Genomic DNA, 21,357 nt, shown 5'->3' on the forward strand with positions numbered 1-21,357 from the left:
TGAGAAATCGTCAAAATAATAAAAAAAGAAGCAGTGCTTTCAGACCTCCAATAATGCAAAGAAAACAAGTTCTTGTTCATTTAGAAACAACAATACTCATGTTTTAACTCAGGGAGAGTTCAGAAATGAATATTTGGTGGAATAACCATGATTTTTTAATCCCAGCTTTCATGCGTCTTGGCTGCTTTCCACCAGTCTTTCACACTGCTTTTGGCTGCGTGCCCACTATGCGTTTTCCAAGCGTTTATGCTGCAGAATTTCCGCAGCATAAACGCTTGGGAAACGCTTGATAATCCGCCCCCCATGGTTCCCAATGACAAGCCTCAATGTCAATACCTATGCTGCGGATTTTTCCGCAGCATTTATGCTGCGCTCAAAAATCCACAGCATGTCCATTAATTTTGCGGACACGCAGCGTAATCGCCGCCATTGACTTGCATTGAAACGCATAATATCCGTGTCCGTACATTTGTACACACGGATATTATGCGTTTCTATGTGCGGATGGTACCCAAGTCTGGAGGAGAGGAGACTCTCATCCAGACCTGGGTACCAAAGAACCTGTAAAAAAAAAGAATTTAAAATAAAAAATAAAGTTTATACTCACCTTCCGGTGTCCTCCCGGTGTTTTGTCCCCTCCGTCCGGTCTCTTGCAATGCTCGAGCTGTTGTGAAGGACCTGCCATGACGTCACTGAGTCATGTGACCCATCACATGTTGTGAAGGCCCTGCGGTGACGTCATTGAGTCATGTGATGGGTCACATGACTCTGTGACGTCATGGCAGGTCCTTCACAACAGCGAGAGCCGCCCAACACACCGGACGCAGCAGAGAGATCACCGGGAGGACAACGGAAGGAGAGTATAAACGTTATTTTTTTATTTTTTACCATTCTTATTTTTTATTTTTAAACCAACTTGGTCACACTACTATAAATCCATGGATTTATATAGTGTGAACAAGTTGTCAAGCACTTTTCCAAGTGATGCTAAAATAGCTTGGAAAAGCGCTTGATAACCCGCATGTGGAAATGCATGTGAAGAACGCTTCACATCCGCTTCCATCTGGTGGGAAAAATGCATGTAAAAAACGCATGCGTTTTTCCTGCCATGGAGAAGCGTAAAAAATATGCAGCATTTCTGCATCGTGGGCACATTGCCTTTGGGTGACCTTATGCCACTCCTGGCACAAAAATGTAAGCAGTTCTTCTTTGTTTGATGGCTTGTGACTATCCATCTTCCTCTTGATTACATTCCAGAGGTTTTCAATGGGGTTCAGGTCTGGAGACTGGGCTGGCCATGACAGGGTCTTGATGTGGTGCTCCTTCATCCACACATTGATTGACCTATGTGGCATGGGGCATTGTGCTGCTGGAAGAACCAGTCCTCAGAGTTTGAGAACATTGCCTGAACAGAAGGAAGCATTTTCCAAGGATAATCTTGTATGCGACTTGATTCATACGTCCTTCGCAAAGGTTAACCTGCCCAATTCCAGCCTTGCTGAAGCATCCCCAGATCATCACCGATCCTCCACCAAATTTCACAGTGGGTGCAAGACACTGTGGCTTGTATGCCTCTCCAGGTCTCCGTCTAACCATTAGATGACCAGGTGTTGGGCAAAGCTGAAAATTAGACTCAGATTACCTTACTCCAGTCCTCTATGCGCCAATCATTATGGCTTTTGGCCATCTTCAGCCTGGCTCTCCTTTGGTTCTCATTGATGAAAGGCTTTTTCTAGCTTTACATGACTTGAGGCCTCTAGGAGCCTGCTACCAACTGTTCTTGCCGTGCACTTCACCCCGGCTGCCATTTGCCATTCCTTTTGTAGGTCACTTGATGTCATCCTGCGGTTGCTGAGTGACATTCGAATAAGATGACGGTCATCCCGGTCAGTGGAGAGTTGCTTTCCGCCTCTGCCGGTCTGTAGCTTTGTTGTCCCCGATGTCTGCTGCTTGACTGTGTTGCAATGGACTGCCGGCTTCGAAATTTTAAGGATGGAGGCAACATGACGCTCCCTGTATCCCTTCCCTCTGCTAGTAAAGCCAGAATTGAGCCCTTCTTTTCCTCACTCAAGACTTTTCTTTTCAACCCATTTGGCATGGTTAAAAGTTATTTTTGCATTCAAGTTACTTTTGGGCTATTCCTAGCACTTGTTTTGCCATCCAGCTTGTCCTATTGCAAGAGGATTGTGAAGACCACAGCAGGGTTTTTTATACTTTCCCTCGTTACATAAGATTTGGTTCAGGTGATCACCTAATCAGAAGCACATTAAGTAGAATGAGGTGGACGGTGGTTGGAATTCAACGGACACTGGAATGGAATGGCTGTCAGACATGTAGAGATGGGGATTGTTAGAAAACTGTGCAGTGGTGATAGATAGACACACACACACACACACCTCGAACAGTCCATAGGCTACTCCAGACTTCTAGTTTTGCTTGGAAACAGTAAGAAAGCCTGTCCTGTATGTCCCCCAACAGCATGCACATGGATGACACTAACTAGAAAGGTAAAGACTCTGTACCCCACAGGGCTGGTGTCCAGTACTCATTTTAGCCCCCTACACAGACCACATCCACCCAGGGGGAGGGGGTACAGGATCGTTAACCCCCACCATCATATAACAAATGTATAACATATGGGCAACATGGTGCGGGTTCAGGAACGGCATTATACAGCTACCTGGACTGAAGACCCTTGTTCCCATCATCTTGGTCCATTGGCGAATGTCATTTTCGACATAAAAGCAATTATAAGATCTAAAGTCCCCTAAAGGGGGAAGGGGGGACCAAAAAGGTATACTTTTTTTTTTGTGCAAATAAAATACAGGACAACTTTATGAATTAAGAAAAATCTTTATTCACAATACAACTGAATACACATATAGGCAGTTTATAAATATAGAGGGAAGGAAAATAAGGGGGAAAAAAAATAAAAAAAAATACTGGATTCCAGAAAGATTAGTTAAATTAAGATCTGATGGCCGGTGTGGTGGATGTCAGTGCAATCTTATCTGTATCACAGAATAGGTCGCTCTTCACATACTAAGCAGGCAGCTCCGAAAAGACCCCCCCCATCCAACCATTACATGAATGTGTCTACAAGTGCAAAAAAAAAAAAAGTCCAGTCTATGTAATGTATGCCACCGCCTTGTGTAATCAGTGGTTATACTTCCATAATGTTGGGTTTCTGTATTCATGTACATTCAAGTCTAACCTTAAAAGTGAATGCCCCCACCCTGAACACCATTTATTAGATCAAAATTCTGCACTGAATGACTTAAATGCATTTTAATTGACGTTGGATTTTCAGCTCTATAGGAGGAAAAAGCAAACAATTTAAAGTGTTAAAAAAAATAAAAAATATATCTGTAACCACCACTAGAGGGAGTGCAAGAGCCAACTGCATACAGAACCCCACTATCTAAAATGCTCCCTCTGGTGGCAACTACAGGAAGAACATCTTTTCCATCCATTTGAGCTCTGACTGCTATAAAAAGATACATTAAGTGTTAAAATTGGCACAGAATACTGAAAAAAAAAAAAAAAAAAAAAACGACACTCACTTTAATTGGAAAAAATTCTACATCTTTGGTTCCACATGATTTAAAAATGTCTGAATCTCCGGGAGATGGACAAAGTGCACTAAAATTTCATAGTGACAGTGATCGTGTGGATTGGTGCTGGAGCTGGTGTTTAAAAGTGTATATTGAGCATGTTGTGGCAGCATAAGGGTTAACTAGTACAGAAATCGAAGGTGAATTTTAAAGGGGATAGAAGTGAAAATGATGGTCAACATGGAGGAGTGGGGGAGGGGAGGAGGTCAATTGCACAATGAGATCTCTTGTAAGGCTAAATCTAGTCACAAAAAAAAAAAAAAAAAAAAGTTGGAGGGGCAGCGGAAAAAAATAAAAAAAAACAAAAACCACCAACACACAAGATAAAACATCCCTCTCTAGTACGTTGGCGGCTTGAGACTGAAGGTACAGATTCCAGCTATTGATGAGCAGTTGTATCAGTGCCACCCCTGCACCTCCGACATACAGTGCAGGGACCCATCTGGGGGGGGGGGGGGGTCCTTCATAGGAATGTGCTAAAAAAAAAAAAAGGAAGGGTTATGGGGGCGTGTTAATTGCATATATAATTGAACACATTCTGGGATACTGACATCTGCATTATCATCATCATCATCCGCTTTCTTTAGTCTATTACTGCAATACAGAAAAATTGGAGAAAAAAAAAAAGTTTAAAATCCCAGAGCAGCCGGTGAGGACAGGCGGCCGCACACACGTTACAGAGTTCGCCCTGAGTCGCGTAACACCTCTGCTTCTGGACAGACTAACAGTTTAGCGTAGGGCAGAAATGTTTGATCTTTGAGCAGCAAAAGCCTTCATACAGTTTCCACGTGGATAAAATGGGGAAAGGAGAAAAGAAAAAAAGAAAAAATTGATAAAAGTTTGTACATGAAATTTTCAGTTCTGAAGCCGTTAAAATTAAAATCTACAAATGACCAGTGCAGTCCAGCAGAAAAAAAGAGAAGTCCTGTGCCCGGCCTTCGTGCTGTTCAGGTATTAACCCTCAGTGAGGCGTTGGTGGGGCCCAGCAAAACTGCACACGAGAAGAACCATCCGGAAGTGAAAGGGTTCAGAAAAGAAGCAGCATTCTGGGAGATCTGCGCTAGTGTCTTGAGCGTCCACCCTCAAATGCGTGATGCTCTTCATGGGCTGCAAGACAATAAAGCAGTGGTCAAGATAAAGTGCTCAGACTTAAACATGTAACCACTTGCATTATACTCCAGAGCTGCACTCACTATTCTGCTGGTGCAGTCACTGTGTACATACATTACATTACTGATCCTGAGTTACATCCTGTATTATCCTCCAGAGCTGCACTCACTATTCTGCTGGTGCAGTCACTGTGTACATACATTACATTACTGATCCTGAGTTACATCCTGTATTATACTCCAGAGCTGCACTCACTATTCTGCTGGTGCAGTCACTGTGTACATACATTACTGATCCTGTACTGATCCTGAGTTACATCCTGTATTATACTCCAGAGCTGCACTCACTATTCTGCAAGTGGAAAAAAAACAAACAAACAATTCTTACAGAACTGACCTGTTGTGTAATAAATACTAGTCTGATTCATATACTGTAATAGACCTGAGTAATTACTTATCTGTTCTTAGGAGGAAGTTTGGCCTCTGAGTATAATTGCACCTTATTAGAGGGAGTGTTGTGTTTGGAGAAGGTCTGGATTAAGCAACCATTTACTTTTACAAGACAAAGCCTTTACTTTGCACATACATATTGGAAGACCTGATCGCCACAAAGCAATGCCACGCTCTGCTGCACAACGCAACCTGCCTCCACTGCCCCCTATACTGGCAGTTTCTTTGCATCATCACATCAATACTTTTCTCTGCTGCCAAGAGAAGTACAGCTGCAGAAAGGTCCAAACAGCCAGCAAGCATTGAAGCGGCCAGACTCAGGACTCCGACAGCTGATCGTCAGGGGTTGCAGAGTGCAAAAGCCCCCTCCGATTTAATATGGACAGTCTATCCCAAAGTATAGGCCGACAAGCTTAAAGAGGCAGGTCAACCCCTGTAAGCCCTTCACCACCTTGCAATTTTCCTTTTTTTTTGCTCCTTTTCTTCCCAGAGCCATAACTTTATTTTTCCATCAATATGGCCGTGTGAGGGCTTGTTTTATTGCAGGACGAGTTGTACCTTTGAACGACACCATTGGTTTTACCATTATAGTGTAATGGGGAAAAAAAAAAAAATTCCAAGTGCTGTGGAATTGCACTTTCACTATAGTTTTTTTTGTACCACATTCACCAAGTGCTAAAGCTGACCTGCCATTATGATTCCCCAGGTCATTACAGATTCGTTATGTGGTAAAAAAAAAAAAAAAAGTTTTGATTTTTCCTCTCGTCGTTTACCGATCGGATGATTTTTATATTTTGATAGATCGGACGATTCTGAAGGCAGCGATACCTAACATTTGTAATTAGTTTTTATTGTTTTATTTTGAATGGAACAAAAAAAGGAGGGGGGGGGGGTGATTTGAACTTATTTTAATATTTAAAACTTTTCTTCTACTTTTTACTTGCTTCAATAGTTCCCTTAGGAGGCTTGAAATTGCGATTATCCAATTGCCTGTGCTACACACATAGGCTTAAGCCCTGCTATGTGTAGCCAAAATGATCATCTGCGAACACCGGCCATGGGTTGGTGTTCATAACAGATCTGCAATGACCAGCACGAGGGTCTTCTGCAGACCACCAGCTGTCATGCCAAACCATCAGCACCCCGTGATCATGTGACAAAGGCACCAATGGGCAGGATTTGTGACGCGCTTCCAGTAAGCTCAAGTTAAATGCAATAGTCAGATTGCCTGCGGCATTTAACATATCAACAGCCGCGGGTGGATCGCGATTCCACTCATGGCTTTTAGGGGCACATGACAACTGATCAGATCTCATGTCCCCGGAAAGGTGCGGGCTCAGCGCTGGAGCGAGAGATGCAACCTATGACCTATCTATATGCAAGGTCGAAAAGGGGTTAAGGAGACTTCATGAAATGCAGACACTTACGCTTATAAAATACAGCTTTAAAAGACGTGTTTGGCAGAAGTTCGTAGATTTTTTCTAGAACTGTTGCTTCACCGACAACGGAGGCGTTTCCATTCCAGACCTGGACGACGTCTTCGCGGTCACGTACGCTCACACTGACACCGATCACTTCATCCTCTGAGACCACAGGAAAGAAAACAAGTTATAGCATTGGGAAAAATAGTCAGAGAGTGGACATTAACCTGCGGCAGGACAACCCAATACTAACCTGTGGCACAGCGGTCTGTAAACTGTTCACCAATAGTAGCTAGCAATAATTCCTTCCAAACGAGGGCCTGGAAGAGAAATATAAAAGTTACATGTGCCCCCCGCAGATGCCCCACCGCACTACTGACCTCCACAGAAACCTACAGGGATCCAAGTCTTGTCTGGGATTAGGAACTGACACCTTCCCGTAAACATTTATCACGTACCCACAAGATGTACAGTAGTGGGGGTCCTAAAGCTCCTTACGGGAATGGACACAATCCATGACCATCACTACCACGGTGAATGGAGCATGCACACCAAACAGAATGCCCAGACCCCATTATTCGCAATTAGTTGGGGTACCAGTGATCACAAAATTAATCAGTTACCTACAGGATTAAGTGTAACGGCCAAGCTTTGCATGAATCATTACAATAAGTAAATATAAAACATCTGCATGAACTAGGAATTTCTCAGGATTCACAGCAACACTGCTGTACAATGTCCACCATGCTGATGGTGCTTCTGAGCAGGAGTCCCATAGAGACAGGACAGCAGGGATCCCTCATGCCTCTGTGTGCTGCGCATGGGGGGGACATAACAGCTCGTCTCCACCCACTAGCCCAGAGACAACTGAAACAAGAAAGAACCTGCATAGGGCAAAACTGGTGAAATATGTAGGATACAAGTCATGAAATGGACAGAAGTGGAATTATTCCTCATGTACACATGATGGTTCATTCTGAACAGTCACCTTAGACAGGTAAGCTATAATAAAAAGTCCCAACCCCTTTAAATGTTCCCATCAGTGATAAAGCCCCTATAGTCACAAGGTTTATACCGCGCTCTCTTTTGGGACTTTCATTTTCCATACTCCTCCTTTAGCGTTACTCTCTTCTTCCCTGAAAAACAGGACACGGGTTATTTACATTTCTCACAAATACTTGGGGTTACGACCACCACGAGGCCAAAAGCTCCCCAACTTCTCATGAATACTGTGCACGCCACTGATTCCAGCCAAGGTACCGCACGCATGTTCAGGCACCACCAGGGTGTCCAGTGACCCAAGCACTTTCCAAGTATACACATCTTTTAACATTGGAATAACCCTTTATGTACATGTACGGCGCATCTCTCCCGTTGGCGCAGGCTCCGGAGCTGAGCCAGCACCTTTACAGGGACATAACTGCTGATCTGATCGCGATCCACCAGCGGCTTTTAACATGTTACATGCCGCTGTCAATCTCTGACAGCGGCATGTAACATGGCTGCGGCGGAAGGATGTCACTAGTCCCGGCCATCTGCGCCCGTGTCACATGACCGCAGGCCGCCGATGGGTTGGCATGACACCCTGCGGTTGCCATTGCCAGGATGCCATGAGCGCCGCCCACCTGCTACACAGGCGACCAGATGATCGCAGCTTCTAGTCTCCCATGGAGACCATTGAAGCATATAAGAAGAAAAAAAAAAAATGTATGCGTTTTGAGTTTTTTCCTGTTTTTCAGTACACCATATGGTAAAACAAATGGTGTCGTTCAAAAATACAAACTCGTCCCGCAAAAAACAAGCCCTTACACAACAAAAAAAAAAAAAAAAAAAAGGGTTATGGCTCTGGGAAGAAGGGGAGCAAAAAAACAAAAGTGCGAAAACGGAAAAGGGCTGCGGCGTGAAGGGGTTAAGTGCTGCTGGTCATGGCTTACCATAGAGGTTTCCGCTCGCCCCTCATTAAGTGGTAGCTACATCTTAGAGGTAGGTTTGTCACTGGGGGGATATTGTTATACACACTCCAAAAACTCTGCAAGAGAATAAAAGGAGAAGTCAGATGTGTCCAACAAGAAGGAGCTTTTAAGACCCCAAAACAGAGTGCACCACCATGTTCCCTTCACAGGTATGGGACAGCAAACCTTTTATACCCCCTTCTCCCTCGGGCCCATGTTACCTGTATTGTTTGCACGGTGTAGATTTTCTTCAGGTTGGATTCGCATTCTGCTGCGGTCGTTCCGGGGAGAGATCTGCGGAGAGAAGACATCAGGTCATCGTCACACGGGCAGCAGAGACTGAGGTCCTGGACTTGGTGGCACCTCACGTCATTGCCATACATGCCAGGGACAATGGTAAGTCAGTAGGCATCGGATCGGACAGATGAGGGGGCTCTGCAGACAGTACTGTGAGATTCCCTCCCAACGTCCCTCATACTGGGGTGACCGGTAAGGAGAGGAGGGTTATAGAGAGACATTGTTAACTGACCGTCCCAGCTGATTTATGACCACAGCAAATTACTGCTCAACTCTCAAAGTCTTTGGAAAATTCAGAAAAAGACAGCCTTTACAATCTCCCCATCAGAAGGAGCTCACTGATGGGTTTTCAGATAACTCATTCCGCAGGAGAACAAAGTTTGCCTTTTCAAAAGCTATGCAACTTTTTTTTTATCCAATTGCCAATTTTTTTTTAGCAAAACAGATGCACTAGAGAAGAAAAAAAAAAAAGTTGCCTCCAAATGTGATCTGTACATATCCTTCAAAGATAAGCCGTGCAATGAACATTTCCTTTGTACGGAGTCATCGGAACGTTTCACTTGGTGGGGGGCTCGGTGGAGAAGGACCACAACAGTCACGAGTTGCTCTGAGCAGATCTTGTAAGGAGCGGAGGTAGAGCTCCAAGGGTGGAAGAAAAAATAAATAAAAAATAAGTAGTTTGACGCCAGCACAAGAGAAGAAGCATTCATCCCATGGCTGAGTGAATGACACCACTATAGAGGACAAGTAAACAATCCTGTGCAGAGGACGGTGCCAGGAACATGTCGCTCTACAACAAGGTCACCGAGCAATCAACAAGGTCATTATACAAAGTGGAGTCATCACCTCTTCTGACATGCTCATATACCTCCCATGACTAGTCTGAATCAGCTTTTTCTTAAAGTTTTGCACTGTGCAGTTACTCCATTGTTCCTCCTGGAAATTTATGACTAAGTTAGCAGCTGAGTGTTACCAGTCCCATTGTCAAAGCTACAGTGTTAAGGCCCCGTCACACTTAGCGACGCTGCAACGATCCCGACAACGATACGACCTGTCAGGGATCGTTGCTGCGTCGCTATGTGATCACTGGTGAGCTGTCAAACAGGCAGGCTCACCAACGATCAGGGGAGCAGCGACATCGTGGAAAGACGATGTCCAGCTCCTGGTTACCAGCCTTCTGAAGCAGGAGCAGGCTGGTAACCATGGTAAACATCGGGTTACTAGGGGCACACACGCACCTAGTAACCCGTTGTTTATCATTGTTACGAGCCTGCTAAAGTGAGCGGTAACCATGATAAACAACGGGTTACTAGGTGCGCGTGTGCCCCTAGTAACCCGATGTTTACCATGGTTACCAGCCTGATCGCTGCTCCCGCTGGTCACACACAGCGATGTGTGCTGACCAGCGGGAGGGCAACGACCAAAAAATGGTCCAGGACACTTTGCAGCGATCAGCGACCTCACAGCAGGGGCCTGATCGCTGCAAAGTGTCACACATAGTGACATCGCTGGTGAGGTCGCTGTTGCGTCACCAAAACCGTGACACAGCAGCGATCTCGCTATGTGAGACGGGGGCTTTAGTTCTGATTTAATGGTGTGAAAGGATCACTCCCTAATTATCAAGTCAGAGCAACGTGCAAACTTCTAAAAAAAAAAAAAAAAAAAAAATGTAATTCCCAGCAATATGCCAAAATGTGACCCCCCCACCCCTCCACCGGTGTTTATTTCATCTCTAAATAATGCAAATTCACTCTTCTCCAGAAGGAAGAAAGCCGCCTCCTATGTGGCCATCCTATACCTGAAATAGGATAATAAGCCAAATCAGAGACACCCGGGCTGACATCTTCTAGGAGTTCTTCGATGGATTGGACACTTACAGGGTAGTTCTCCTCTATAGGAGACACTAGGGACGACTTCCTTCTGGAGGAGAGCAGATTTGCATACTTTCTAGGAAACATTGCTTGCAAGACCACCTTCACCAAATGGGCAATGCAAGGAAAAAGCTGTACCTTTCAAGATCTACACCGCTTAAACCAAAAACACTATTTCCAGAGGGTATATTTTGCAAAGCAGAACATGCTTCTTATGGCATCACATAACCCCCAATAACACCCTGAAATATTCATGCAGCGTTTTGGATATAACATATCCACCTGTGTGAGCCAGCTGCGGCACCAGCACATCGTACCCCAGGATACAGGCCATGGTGGCTGGAAAGAAAACACCACCCTGTCGCAGGTCCCTGGTGTATGACTGGAATCAGTCACCCAGTTGCTTCCTCCACTTCCCCATTACACAGATCTTCCAACTCCTCGATGAAGATAAAGGTGGGCTGACTGCACCTCTATAGTCAGAGCAATGAAGACCGGAAGAGCAATGTCACAGGACAGGTAGTAGTGACCGGCCACACTAGAGACATGATCACCACAGGCTAGGGATGACCAGTGACATGGCATGGTGTGCACGGTGCTGTACCAGCTTTGAAGAAGACATTACTTTCTTTCCAAAAACAGCTCCTCCCTCGCGTGAAGGGTCTAGATGAATACTACATTTAAGCACCAGGGTTTGTTTTAACAGACAACCACATTTACGTTGTGGCTTTATAGAAGATCTTGGCAGGTGACTGCGCACCCCTTGCTCTCATCACTGGCGGCAAATCGAAATCAGTTTCATGTGCTGCGAGGTAATGACACCTGTACGGCTACGGGGGCACTTGTGGAGAAAGCAGGAGTTGGGGATGGGGGTCTTACAGGCTGGGCAATGCTTCTGAAGGGTAGCCATTTAATAACCAGTTTACACAGACCTTGAACAATCTATAATCCCTCGCTCCGTGCACCCAGTGATCTCGGCAGCATAGGTCCTCTTTACACAAGACTGTGTGCTGCTGAGAAGGACGGTCTTTTGGGCAAAGCCTTCGGTATTCACAGTTTTAGACTTCAGAGCTTCACATTTGTACAGACAGGAAGCTGTTAAAGTGTCAGAACAGCATGGTGGCTCAGTGGTTAGCACACAGTAGCTCAGTGGTTAGCACTGTTCAAGTCCCACCAAGGACAACATCTGCAAGGAGTTTGTATGTTCTCCCCGTGCTTGCGTTGGTTTCCGCTCACTCCAAAGACATACTAATAGGGAATCTAGATAGCGAGCCCCAATGGGGACAGTGATGTTTGAAAAGCGTTGTGGAATTAATGGCGCTATACAGTGGGGAAAAAAAAAAAAAAAAAGTAATTAGTCAGCCACCAATTGTGCAAATTCTCTCACTTAAGAAGATGAGAGAGGCCTGTAATTGACATCATAGGTCGACCTCAACTATGAGAGACAAAATGAGAAAACAAATCATGAAAAAAATCACATTGTCTGATTTGGAAAGAATTTTTCTTCACATTTTGGTGGAAAATAAGTATTCGGTCAATTACAAGAGTTCATCTCAATACTTTGTTATATATCCTTTGTTGCCAATGACAGAGGTCAAACGTTTTCTGCAAGTCTTCACAAGGCCGGCACACACTGTTGCTGGTATGTTGGCCCATTCCTCCATGCAGATCTCCTCTAGAGCAGTGATGTTTTGGGGCGGTCGCTGGGCAACACGGACTTTCAACTTCCTCCAAAGGTTTTCTATAGGGTTTAGATTTGGAGACTGGCTAGGCCACTCCAGGACCTTGAAATGCTTCTTACGAAGCCACTCCTTCGTTGCCCTGGGGGGGTGCTTGGGATCATTGTCATGCTGAAAGACCCAGCCACGTTTCATCTTCAATGCCCTTGCTGATGGAAGAAGGTTTGCACTCAAAATCTCACGATACATGGCCCCATTCATTCTCTCATGTACACGGATCAGTCGTCCTGGTCTCTTGGCAGAGAAACAGCCCCAAAGCACGATGTTGCCACCCCTATGCTTCACAGTAGGTATGGTGTTCTTTAGATGCAACTCAGCATTCTCTCTCCTCCAAGCACGACGAGTTGTGTTTCTACCAAACAGTTCTACTTTGGTTTCATCTGACCACATGACATTCTCCCAATACTCTTCTGGATCATCCAAATGCTCTCTATGAAACTTCAGATGGCCCAGACATGTAATGGCTTAAGCAGGGGGACAAGTCTGGCACTGCAGGATCCGAGTCCCTGGCTGCGTAGTGTGTTACTGATGGTAGCCTGTATAACGTTGGTCACAGCTCTCTGTAGGTCATTCACTAGGTCCCCCCGTGAGGTTCTGGGATTTTTGCTCACCGTTCTTGAGATCATTTTGACCCCACAGGGTGAGATCTTGTGTGGAGCCCCAGATTGAGGGAGATTATCAGTGGTCTTGTATGTCTTCCATTTTCTAATTATTGCTCCCACAGTTGATTTCTTCACACCAAGCTGCTTGTCTATTGCAGATTCAGTCTTCCCAGCCTGGTGCAGGGCTATAATTTTGTTTCTAGTGTCCTTCGACAGCTCTTTGGTCTTCACCATAGTGGAGTTTGGAGTGTGACTGTTTGAGGTTGCGGACAGGTGTCTTTTATACTGATAAGTTCAAACAGGTGCCAGTACTACAGGTAATGAGTGGAGGACAGAGGAGCCTCTTAAAGAAGAAGTTACAGGTCTGTGAGACAGAAATCTTGCTTTTTTTGTAGTTGACCAAATACTTATTATCCACAAAAATTTGAAAAAAAAAATTCTTTCCAAATCAGACAATGTGATTTTCAGGATTTGTTTTCTCATTTTGTCTCTCATAGTTTAGGTCTACCTATGATGTTAATTACAGGCCTCATCTTTTTAAAGTGGGAGAACTTGCACAATTGGTGGCTGACAATACTTTTCCCCACTGTATAAGAGTAAAAAATAAATAAATAAATAAATAAATAAATAAACCAGGCCATTCTTCAGGCGGCTTGCACTTGGCTACAAACAGGTAAAAATAAAACCGCCAAGGCCATAGCAAAAAACAAAGATGTTTCAGGAATAACAGCCGGCATTTTTCTGAAGCGTTTCCTGCTTGCAAAGCTTAGTGGGTACAGCAGCGTCTAGAAGTCGTGTGCACATACCCTGCATGAGCCATTAATCGTGGAGGAACCTTTCAGGGACGGGTGTTGTGCTTTATGCGACAAGTTACCACATAGCAAAAACCACCCCAATTTCACAATGCGTTTCTGGGCCGAGAGGTAAAACAAGCAGAAGTCACTTGTCTCATCTGCAGAAATAATTCCAAGGATCATGTCAAAATTTTCCTACAAAAAATTAAAAGACGGCATTACACGGGCATGCTCCGTGCAAGGCCCCAGAGCGTGGGCACGGGGTGACGCAGCACACTGGCACGGAGACTTCATAGATCTGGAGAGACGCCAGCGGGACACGGGTTATTTTTAGTCAGTATCTAATTATACTTCTCGGATCAGGATATGTCATAAAAGTTTTCCGGGACCGAAACCTCAAAGTATTATGCAATCAGTGTATGATAATGGAGGAGGATTATCTGACCTCTGATAGAGGCTCCACAATCAATGGGGCTCCAGTTAGATCTGTCAGAGAGGAATAATGGCTGGGAGGAGATTGGCTAATGGTCGTGTCAGGGGCATGGGAACTTTTAGCCCTGTGTGAAGTAATTAATGAGGTCAGACCATGATAACCTGCGCACCCCCACTCCTTCCAGTGGTCGGACCCCCAACAATCACTATAAAAAAAAGGTGATAACCTCTTTATAACTTCCTCAAACTTTACATTTCACTCAGTCACCATTTTCAAGACCTCGGGCTCCTGTCTGATTGGCCATCTGAGTAAATTTAGAGGAAAAATTCCCCTCCACCCACCCCACGTACTGAGGAGCCGGGAATAGGAACAAAACTGTCCAATGGCTGCAGGAGAATCACATCACGACAGATAAAGCGTCACCACGGCCCAGTGATCGCAATAGAAGTGAAGTCAAAAATTTGATTTTAAAAGGGAACCTGTCACCAGGTTTGCCTGATATACACAGCATATTAGTATGCTGTAGATCATATACCTCTGATCCGGGCTGCAAGGCCAGACTGACCCCCAAGTGAGTATAATAAAGGTGTTTGGTCTGATGGGCATTGTCGTCTTGGTCCGGTGCCTCCCTTTTGTTGCCCTCCTCCTGTGGCCGACGTGTCCTAAGTCATCCAGTCTCCCCGGAGTTGTGCTCCTGCGCAGGCGTACGTCTCTGTCCTGGCGAGGGCAGAGCAAAGTACTGCAGTGTGCACGCACCAGGGCTCTTTGACCTTTCCCGGCGCCATTGTACGCCAGTACATTACTCTGCCCTTGTCAGGGTAGAGAAGTGCACCTGCATATGAGCACGACGCTGGGGGAACACTGGATGACGTAGCACGCTTCATCAACACAAAGCAAGAATGAGGACGGCATTGCAAGAAGAGAGGAGGCGCCAGACCACCTCCCCAGGTGAGTATAATGTGTTTTTCTTTTGTTGCAAGCCTTATTGGGGGGATATAAAATATAGAAGGCTGTTGCCAACGTCTTGGTCCTACTATGATGCCCAAAGGAGACAGATGAATCCACAATATACTGCAGTATATACTATATGCAGGTGCAAGTCCCCTAAAAGGGACAGAAAATAAGTTTATATACACCTTTAAAATAAAATATGTCTATATGAAAAAATATGATGATACAGGTGCTTCTCACTAAATTAGAAGATCAAAAAGTTAATTTATTTCAGTTCAATACAAAAAGTGAAACTCATTATATAGAGTGATTACACACAGGGCTGTGGAGTCGGAGTCGTGGAGTCAGAGCTCATTTTGGTATAAAATGGACCGACTCCTAAAATATATAATAAATTGGGTGCAGTAGATCAATGCAGTTTGTGGGGAATATTTTTAAAAAGACGCTTCATGTTTCTTAAAATGGATGCCCGCACACGTCACAGAGTGAACTATTTTGCCATCAATGTTCGATATGTTGGTAACAATTTCTTTGTCACAAAGACACTGGCAGTAAAAGATAGTAAAGCTCATCACACCAGCCAGTTTCTCCAGGCCTTAGTGGAAAAAGTTCTGCAAAATTACAAACTCAAAAGAACAGGTTCTTGCTATTGTAACGGACAATGAATGAGACTGATGAGAGTAATGAACAACAGCTAGAAGAACATTTAGGATTCAGTATGTTTGAGATGGAAGGCCACAGTGCTGTTCATGTAACTGAGCAACAAACAGATATTACAACAGAAGAACAGCAAAATTATACTTTAGAAATAGATGATCTTGTTGAAGCTGCTTCACACCTCTTTCCTATTCATCACATGCGCTGTGTTGTGCACACGCTGCAGTCAGCAATAAGAGATAGTCTGCAAGAGGGACATGCTGGAAATCTGATTGGAAAAGTGAGGAAATTGGTTATTGCTGCCAGAACCCCTAAAATTGATTCCATCTTGAAGAGACTTGCTGGGAAAGGGGCAATTGTCGATCAAGCCACTCGGTGGGGCAGCACTTATTTAATGATTGAGTGATTGCTTGAACTAAAACAGTTTCTTATAGATATGGCGAACCATCAGGTTAACCCTAAATGAAGGTCAATGGACACAGGTGGCTGAATTGAAGGAATTGCTTAATCACCCATTTACAGTGACTAAAAAATTATAAGCTGAGGATTTAACTCCTGGCATTTTCATAAGGGAGTGGAAGAACTTGCTATTTTGCCTGTCCCAAAGAGGAGGTTTAATCGCAGATGGCATTTCGGCTTCAATGAAACGGAGAGAGACACAGCTATTGGAAAATAACATTTTTCTGGCAGCTGTTTATGTGGACCCAAGTCATCGTATACTGCTTGATGATCAACAGCTAACTAAAGGAAAAGAAGCTCCGACTGAGGTAGCAGGTAGGATGAGTGGCCTACAGGAGGACTACAAGGTGAAAGTGGACTTGGGTCTTGACAGTGCTACTGCTGCCATAGCTTCATCCTCATCAGATGAGGAGTTTGACTTTGACTAGTATTTGGATGACATGGAGCAGGCAAAGCGTTGCCGTAAGGAAAAAGATTTCACTCCGTCTCCTATAGTAAGCAGATTGACCATATTTCTGCAAAATGTTTCACTTGCTCTGAAAGAAATAGAAAAATTCAACCGTTCATCAAAACTGACTGTGCATGAGGCAATTCCTTTATACCCGGAAATTGTTAGAGATGTTGTCCATGTGGGTACGGCTTCGCCTCCAACCCAAGTTAGTGTAGAGAGGTTGTTCTCTAGCCTTAAAATTATTAGGTCAGATTTGAGGTCATCTATGAAGGAGGATCTGATGGAGGCGATACTATTTCTTAGAACAAATTCATAGACTGCACAAATGTTATTTAGTATGTTTTTGTTGAAAACTGTTTTTTGCCACACACATTCGATATTACATAGTGTATTAAATATTTACAATTTATTACAGTTTGTGTTCTAAAGTTGTATTCCAATAAATATATATTATATCTAAATATCTTGATTATTGTATCAAAAATGATTAAATGTCTGATGTTCACATTGTACTACAATAAATTTTTCACTTAAATATAAGCAATATATGTGGGAGTCGGAGTCATGGAGTCAGAGTCGGTGTAAGGGAAACTGAGGAGTCGGAGTCGCAGGTTTGGCTTACCAACTCCACAGCCCTGATTGCACACAGAGTGATCTATTTCATGTGTTTATTTCTGTTAATGTTGATGATTACAGCTTACAGCCAATGAAAACACAAAAGTCATTATCTCAGTAAATTAGAATACTTTATTACAACAGCTTGAAAAATGTTTTTAAAATCCAAAATGTCCTACTGAAATGTCTGTTCAGTAAATGCCCTCAATACTTGGTCAAGCTCCTTTTGCATCAATTACTGGCATCAATGCGGCAATGTGGCATGGAGGCGATCAGCCTGTGGCACTGCTGAGGGGTTATGGAAGCCCAGGTGGCTTTGATAGCAGCCTTCAGCTCGTCTGCATTTTTGGGTCTGGCGTCTCATCTTCCTCTTGACAATACCCCATAAATTCTCTATGGGGTTAAGGTCAGGCAAGTTTGCTGCCAATCAAGCACATTGATACTGTTGTGTGTAAACCAGGTATTGACACCTGTCCACACTGCCAAAAGTACCAAGTCCTACGGGAGAATGACATTTCCATCTCCAAAAAGCTTGTTGGCAGAGGGAAGCATGAAGTGCTCTAAAGTGTCCTGGTAGACGGCTGCGCTGACTTTGGTCTTGATAAATCACAGTGGACCTACACCAGTAGATGACATGGCTCCCCAAACCATCACTGACTGTGGAAACTCCACACTAGACCTCCAGCAGCTTGGATTGTGGCCTCTCCACTCTTCCTCCAGACTCTGGGACCTTTTTGGAGTGTGTCAATGACTGCCTTCTGGACATCTGTCAAGTCAGCAGTCTTCCCCATGATTGCGGAGCCTACTGAAACAGACTAAGGAACCTTTTTAAACACTTAGGAAGCCTTTGCAGGTGCTTTTTGTTAAAGGGGTTGTGCAGTACTTTAGATTACCCCCCCCACACACACACAATGTATCCCTGCCCAGGTCCCTAAGACTTTTTGTAAATACCCTGTATTGCAGATAATGCCTGTGAGGGGCGCCATCACTGGCCGCTCATAGGCATCACGTGACCCCCGGCAGCAGCCGGCTCTGACATCGGCTGATGTCACGACAAGTGCTGTGAGCAGTCAGGGGTCACGATCTTCCTGGTTCCAGGGATCCCATCCCACCCCCTCCCCATCACGCCCGGCATCCACTGCACGCTCTGCCTCTCCCCATTCATTGGGAAAGCGTGCGGTGGATGACAGGTGTTACGAGGTGGGGTAACCCTGCCTACAACCCAGCAGCCACCACCCCAAAGTACCGCTCAACCCCTTTAAATTTTAAGTTTACTGAGATAATGACTTTTGTGTTTTCATTGGCTGTAAGCCGTAATCATCAACATTAACAGAAATAAACACTTGAAATAGATCACTCTGTGTGTAATGACTCTATATAATATAGGAGTTTCACTTTTTGTATTGAAGAACTGAAATGAATTAACTTTTTGATGATATTCTAATTTAGTGAGAAGCACCTGTATATATTTTACACACACATATTTAGAGAACAAAAAAAAAAAATCTCACCCCAGAGTCCATATTACATTTTTTTTTTTTTTTTTTTTTTTTTTTTTTTTTTTTTAAGGGGGGGGGGTTACATATCCCTCCTCCCCCAAAGACGCAGTGAACCCATCCTACGCACCCCAGATCAGTGATAACCTATGTACGTTCGCTCTCGCCGTAATCTGACTATTTCCTCCCTTTCTCTTCGTTACACGGTGAAAAGAAATGGCGTCAGCCGAAACACCTCCCCAAAATAATATATATATATATATATATATATATATATATACACATACACTCTGACAACAGCAAGAAAAAAAATTAAATCTAAGACTGCTTAAAGGATCTGGAAAGTCAACAGAAAGTAAATGGGTCAAAAACCGGCAGAGACAGGAGGGGAGAATGTAAATACCGGCGGGGGGAGGGGAGAGAGCACATCACAGGGTGGGGGAGGGGCGCTCGTCACCAGCAGGGAGGCGGGTAACATGGTCCCGGGCACCTGAGGGTTAATCCCCGGCTGACAGAACAGACGAGCGGCGCCACATTCCCTCCCTGCCCCCACAGCAGCGGCCGTGCGCCCCCGGTACCTGTCCAGCCAGAAGGTCCACGGGGAGTTGAGAGGGACGCCCTCGGTGTCCGGGTGCTGTGGCAGCTCCAGGCCGGTGAGCTCGGTCCGGTGATGGTTCAGGTGCAGCTGCTCGTCGCTGTCAGACTTCAGCTGCCGCCGGTCCGGACCCGCGGGGAGCGCCATCTTCCTGTGGACGCGCCGCTTAAACCCCGCCCTGATGGACATCGTCACTGCTGACTCACCGAGCAGACGAGGCCGCACGGCGTGGATGCTATAGCAACGGAAACGCGTGACGTCACCGCTTCCTCCTCCTGATTGGACGGAGGGCGGGGCGAATCGTGATAGGTCAGCGCCGGTGACGTCACTGCCTGGCGCGGATTGCATGTTGTTCACCCTCGTTTTGTCCACGGCGACATCGGATGCGATGAGCTGCGATGCGATCAGATCTTCAGCGATAATCGTCGCCAATACGTCACACTGTCGTCCAGCTCATTAACCACTACAGTTCCTTTCCCCTCCCCGTTCTTCCTAGACCTATAACTTTTTTTTAATTTTTTTTACAGTGCAGTAAAAATAACCTGGTGATGTCATTCTCCAGCTCAGTACAATCACAGCTAAACCTATATGGCTATATTACTGTTATTTCTTGTTTATTTTTTTAAATGGTGTAAAAAATAAAGACTATATAATAATAATAAAATAATATTTTTTATATTATTAATTATTTTAGATATTCTATATATATATACAGGGTGGTCCAAAAGTAGGTGGACAGAAAGTGTAATAAAATGCTCCTGTGCTGAGATAATCTTATAGATGTGCTCCTGCTGTGTACTGTGTAATGGCTGTGTCTGACTGTGCTGGAGCATGGTCTGATCATACCACATCTCCTGGGCAGGGGGGGGGGGGGAGTATACAGACATTACAGCAGGGGATCACAGCTGATTCTTTTTGTGAGGGTGAGGTAAAACATTTCCCTACCTGTTTTTAAACAATGTTTTTCTTCAAAGAAAGAATCAGCTGTGATCCCTGCTGTAATGTCTGTATACTCTTTTGCTTCCTCCCCTGCCCAGGAGCTGTGGTATGATCAGACCATGTTCCTGTACGGTCAGTCACAGCCATTACACAGTACAGTCATGGCCAAAAGTATTGAGAATGACACCAAAATTATATTTTCACATGATCTGCTGGCCTCTGGTTTTTATTAGTGTTTGTCTGATGTTTATATCACATACAGAAATATAATTGCAATCATATTATGAGTAGCAATTGGTTATATTGACAGTTAGAATGAGTTAATGCAGCAAGTCAATATTTGCAGTGTTGCCCCTTCTTCTTCAAGACCTCTGTAATTCTCCCTGGCATGCTCTCAATCAACTTTTGGACCAAATCCTGACTGATAGCAGTCCTTTCTTGCATAATCAATGCTTGCATTTTACCAGAATTTGTTGGTTTTTGTTTGTCCACCCGTCTCTTGATGATTGACCACAAGTTCTCAATGGGATTAAGATCTGGGGAGTTTCCAGGCCAAGGACCCAAAATCTCTATGTTTTGTTCCATGAGCCATTTAGTTATCACCTTTGCTTTATGGCAAGGTGCTCCATCATGCTGGAAAAGGCATTGTTGGGCGCCAAACTGCTCTAGGACTGTTGGGAGAAGTTGCTCTTGGAGGACATTCTGGTACCATTCTTTATTCATGGCAGTGTTTTTAGGCAAGACTGTGAGTGAGCCGATTCCCTTGGCTGAGAAGCAACCCCACACATGAATGGTTTCAGGATGCTTTACAGTTGGCATGAGACAAGACTGGTGGTAGCGCTCACCTCTTCCTCTCCAAATAAGCTGTTTTCCAGATGTCTCAAACAATCGAAAAGGGGATTCATCAGAGAA

General features: G+C 44.6%; 1 protein-coding gene across 1 annotated transcript; it reads right to left on the bottom strand.

Moving 5' to 3' along the window:
• Nucleotides 1-2,833: 2,833 nt before the first annotated feature.
• EIF4E3 (eukaryotic translation initiation factor 4E family member 3) lies at nt 2,834-19,718 on the bottom strand. Its single transcript, XM_073644742.1, has 7 exons — nt 19,490-19,718; nt 8,768-8,840; nt 8,529-8,623; nt 7,670-7,730; nt 6,848-6,914; nt 6,601-6,756; nt 2,834-4,721 (listed from the first exon to the last, which is right to left on the bottom strand). The coding sequence occupies exons 1-7, from the start codon at nt 19,693-19,695 to the stop codon at nt 4,675-4,677; spliced, it is 705 nt and encodes a 234-aa protein (XP_073500843.1). The 5' UTR covers nt 19,696-19,718; the 3' UTR covers nt 2,834-4,674.
• Between the last annotated feature and the right edge of the window lie 1,639 nt (nt 19,719-21,357).

Source organism: Phyllobates terribilis, unplaced genomic scaffold (assembly GCF_046119375.1).
Source record: "Phyllobates terribilis strain yellow unplaced genomic scaffold, ASM4611937v1 Scaffold_8__6_contigs__length_399053987, whole genome shotgun sequence".
NCBI lineage: Eukaryota > Metazoa > Chordata > Amphibia > Anura > Dendrobatidae > Phyllobates > Phyllobates terribilis.